This window comes from Vicia villosa, unplaced genomic scaffold, assembly GCF_029867415.1.
Source record: "Vicia villosa cultivar HV-30 ecotype Madison, WI unplaced genomic scaffold, Vvil1.0 ctg.000348F_1_1, whole genome shotgun sequence".
Lineage (NCBI taxonomy): Eukaryota > Viridiplantae > Streptophyta > Magnoliopsida > Fabales > Fabaceae > Vicia > Vicia villosa.
Genome location: NW_026705155.1, coordinates 801516 through 805904, shown reverse-complemented (window position 1 = coordinate 805904; position 4389 = coordinate 801516). Strand labels below are relative to the sequence as shown.

General features: G+C 27.8%; 1 protein-coding gene across 1 annotated transcript; it reads right to left on the bottom strand.

Moving 5' to 3' along the window:
* Positions 1-818: 818 nt before the first annotated feature.
* On the bottom strand, positions 819-2060 carry LOC131627072 (F-box/kelch-repeat protein SKIP11-like). The gene has a single exon (XM_058897903.1). The coding sequence runs from the start codon at positions 2058-2060 to the stop codon at positions 855-857; it is 1206 nt and encodes a 401-aa protein (XP_058753886.1). The 3' UTR covers positions 819-854.
* Positions 2061-4389: the final 2329 nt, after the last annotated feature.

Sequence of the window (4389 nt, the reverse complement as noted above, 5' to 3'; positions counted from 1 at the left end):
ATGCACCCATGTAATACCTTAAATGTTAATGTTTGAGATTTTTCAAAAGCTTTTATGGTGAATATGTTTTACTAACTATTTCATAAATCATAAATATAATGGATTTTTTCTATTATTTCCTTCAGTGAGGTTTGCTCTTATAAAGTCATTATTACATATGTGCATTTGAGGAAGATAAAAAAATGGATGAAAATATCGCTTTATCTAAAATATCCTAGGTACATTTGGATTAGTTGTTTCCACTACTAAAATTATTCTTCGAAAAATGTTGAGAGAAATAACTTAGCCTTAGTAATTTTAACTAATTTTAGGCATATTTAGATTATGTTGTTTCCTCTTATACAATTAGGTTACGGTAAGACTCAACTATGTCATGTTTCATTAAATTTAAAATACTAGTGGCATTAATATAGAAGTTAAGAAATAGACTAAAACTAAGTAAATTATTTTTAAAAAACTAGTATAAAATACTCAAGTTTTACAGTTCTTAACTTCATCAAGTATTTTTAGTTATAGATTTTAAGTCATAAAAGATTAAAATATTAACTCTTCTTGTAACATTTTTTATCTGTATGCAAAATATAAAAACCTTATTAGACTTTATATCACACATTTAACCAAATAAAAATCTTCAACGATACATCATTACAATTAGCTTAATATTTTTCCACTGACACCAATAGAAATTTGAAATTTAAACGCCAACAACATTATAGAATAAAAATAACATAATTTCATATTACAAAAATAACACCCACATTAACAAACTAGAAATCACAGAGAAATAAGTTTTAGGGATAAATTAAAATATTAAAATCATAACAATAAATAAACTCATACAAGACTAAAAAACATCAACATCCCATCACAGTGCAGTTATGAACAAAACTCCTTGATTCCTTTGTCGCAAGCCGGTTCCACTGTGGCGCATTTTCGTCAGGGACCCAAGCATTAATCTCAAGTATTCCTCTACCATGAAGATTATGACCTCCAAGAAATATTAGCTTATCTCCACATGCCCGAAACGCTAGTCCCCAACCATTCATCGAGCTTGCTTGTGCGGGAAATCCTCCAATGGTAACCCATGAATTATTTCCTTTAACATACTTCTTTACTTCTTGTTGTGAATAATCAGCAGCATACAACACATTTTTTACAACAGCAATCAAAGGAGGTGACCCAGAAGCGGGTGGTGTCTCAAGCACCTCATTTCGTTTTGAGAACATGTTGGGTATTTCACGCCATTCTTTTGTCGTCATATCAAACTCTTCACCGCATGTAAGTTGTGTTATTTTGTCAGCTGCAATCCCACCAATGGCATAAAATTTTCCATCCATAAAGACACCTGAACACATTTTTCTTGCTTTATTCATGTTTGGAAGGGTTTCCCATTTTCCAGTGTTAGAGTTATAGATCTCAACAGAGCTTAAGATGTTACCACGCATTTCACAACCACCCGCTAATATGCCAATTCCTCCAAAGCTAGCCGAAGCAAACAAGCATCTAGGAGTATTCAACATTTTCCCAACTGACCACATATTTGTTAGAAGACTATACTTATAAATTTTAGGAGCCATTAATTCCTTACCAAAAACTAAAAGCTCGGTACCAATAGCTAACGACTCCTTATCAGACAACATGAACCATTCATCGCAAATTATTTTAGGTAATTGCATCCATCGACCACGATTTGGATCAAATGCCTCCCATTTAAAAACTTCACAACTGAAGTAAACCCAATGTTCTATTATTCCCATTGTTCTCCTAAGTTGATAAAGTTCCCCAGATCGAATTAGTGATCGAAAACTCGGATTTAATGCAGCAACTGATCCATAATCAGATCTTGACAATTGAAGGAGACAATGAATTGATATATCCCGACCAAGTTGTTGAATGAGAAAACTTGAATCAGAAGTCTCACCAGCATGTTGTTTTCCATCGTTACTTCCTTTTGGATGGGAAAGGAAAATGGAATTCTTTTGATTTCCCTTTTCTTGATTCTTTTCCTCTTCATTTTCCTTAGAATCATCCACTCGACCTTCTATGTTTTTAGACATCATTTATATTCTTTTATATTTGGTTAATTTTTCTTTCTTTGAACATCCATAAATTATGATAATAAAAATCAAATTGTTTATCCTTCTTATATTATTTTGGCATCAAATATACATGACCTGCAAATATATATGAAAAGAATTCCTCTACAAATGTTAATTGGAATGAAAAAAAATACTATTGAACAGTTTTCATCAACTAACTTTTATTAAAAATGGAAGTATTGGACACAAAATCACACATCAATGGTTTATGGGTAACACATGCTTACAAACATAACACATGGTAATGAGTATCCAATTGTCAATACCAACTTATGAAAATCAATATTTAATGTTCTAAAGAATGTTAATCTTCAATTTAATATATGTCTAAGTTAACATAGGGAAAAAAAATCAAATCTAAGAGAGGAGTTTTTAAGAAATAATTAGATAAATAAATTCAATCAAAATAATGAATTTCATGTCCAAATTGAAGACCTACAATATTAATCCATTAGAGAAAATTTTTTTGATAAATAAAATACTTGTAATTTGAATTAGCATAATTTTCATTCTTTTTTTTTTCTACACGACAATTTATACTCATTTGAAAAAAAATTATGATTAAGGAAAAACACATAACTTCACAAAGAAAAACATGTTAATAAAATGGGAGAACAAGAAAAACTTACAAATTTGAAATAATTAAAGATTGAAATTGAAATGTTAAATCTCTATCTACAATTTCTCTTATCTCCAAAATGCATATAGTCTCTTATGAGTATTATCTGTATGAGTGATTATACCATTTATATGTCAGTAGTATTGTTTATATAGAGTAAACAAATTATTTAAAATGATATAAAACAAAAATTACATTCGCCCATGGTATACGTAAAGTACATCACAAACTCACTATTTGGGGTTATTTGCATGAAGTCAAGTTGTTTACTTACTCATACTTATTATGATCTTTGGCTTTTGTACAACAATTCCTATTTTTTAATTTATATTATATTTTGTTTTTTTTTCTTTATGTTTATTTGAATCATCCAGATCATTTTATTTCATATTATTTGTCTTTTTTATCTTGATTATAAGTTTTTCTATTTTTCACAAATTCATCGTAATTAGGACTCTAACATTTGATAAGCATCTTAAGTTTCGTAATTTTGACCCTTTATAAGTCTAATCTCAAGACAAGGATGGAGCATCTTTTTTTATGAGTTGAGTTGTCTATCAAAAAATTTTTTTGTTAGATTCATGTTGCCAACTCATTATAATTTTTTTTTTGAATTTCAACGATTATTAAATTTGAGTAAATATAAAGTTTATAATTTGAATTATTTTGAGGATAGATTTGTCTTTATTTCTTTAAATTTACCTTTACTTTTAAATGATAATTCAAATGAAATGGTTGAAATATATTGATTCAATATAAAATACTAAGTTAAAATGTTAAGGATTTACTTAAAATATAAAATGGGGAAAATAGTTATTTATTCATTAATTAATGTAATATTAATAAACTATATTACAGTTTTGATATATCAATTTTATCTGATTTACGAAGTTGGTCTCTCTATTTTAAATTTAAATAGTTTTGATCCCTCTATCATAGTTTTCATAAAAAATCGATGTGATGTTTATTTTTATCTAGGCTTAAAAGCACTTTTGATTCTCTAATTTTAGTTTTTTTTAATGTTTTAGTCCCTCAATTTTAAAATTCAATTTTTTTGTCCCTTTCTTTGATAATTTATGGTATTTTTTGGTCCCTCATCAAATTTGAAGATGTGACATCATCAGAAATGACATGGCAATGACGTGGCGAGCCTTATGTGGATCCATGTCAACAAAATTGTCCATGTCATTACTATAATAAATATTATTTAATATTAAAACAATTTAATTAATATTTTAAAAAATCAATAATAAAAGAAATTCAAAATATTTATCCTTTTCCATTCATCTTCATCACCTTAAATCTAAACCTAGAAAAATCAATTGTCCCAACCCAAATTAAAAAATTACCCTAACCCTATAAAAATACTTTTTAGTTAATATTATAAAATAACACATAAACTAAAAAATTAAAATAAAAAACTAAAATCCACAAAAATTCTTATTTTTTCGGTTCCATTTGTTTTCATCTCTATCAAGAAAAGTTATACCATTTCATTTTACCCTTGGTTTAACATGAGAGAAAATTAAAACAAGAAGATGATAAAGGAATCCAACATATGAAAAAGACATGTTGAATGAGAGCACTATGCTTGTTGATTTTCCTTTTTTTCTATAATTTTTTTGGGATGTGTTGATGTGCATAAGGTATATCCTTATGCACGTACCCATT

Coding starts and splice junctions, on each gene's coding strand:
- LOC131627072 (XM_058897903.1), bottom strand. CDS start 2,060: ATGATGTCTAAAAACATAGAAGGTCGAGTGGATGATTCTAAGGAAAAT.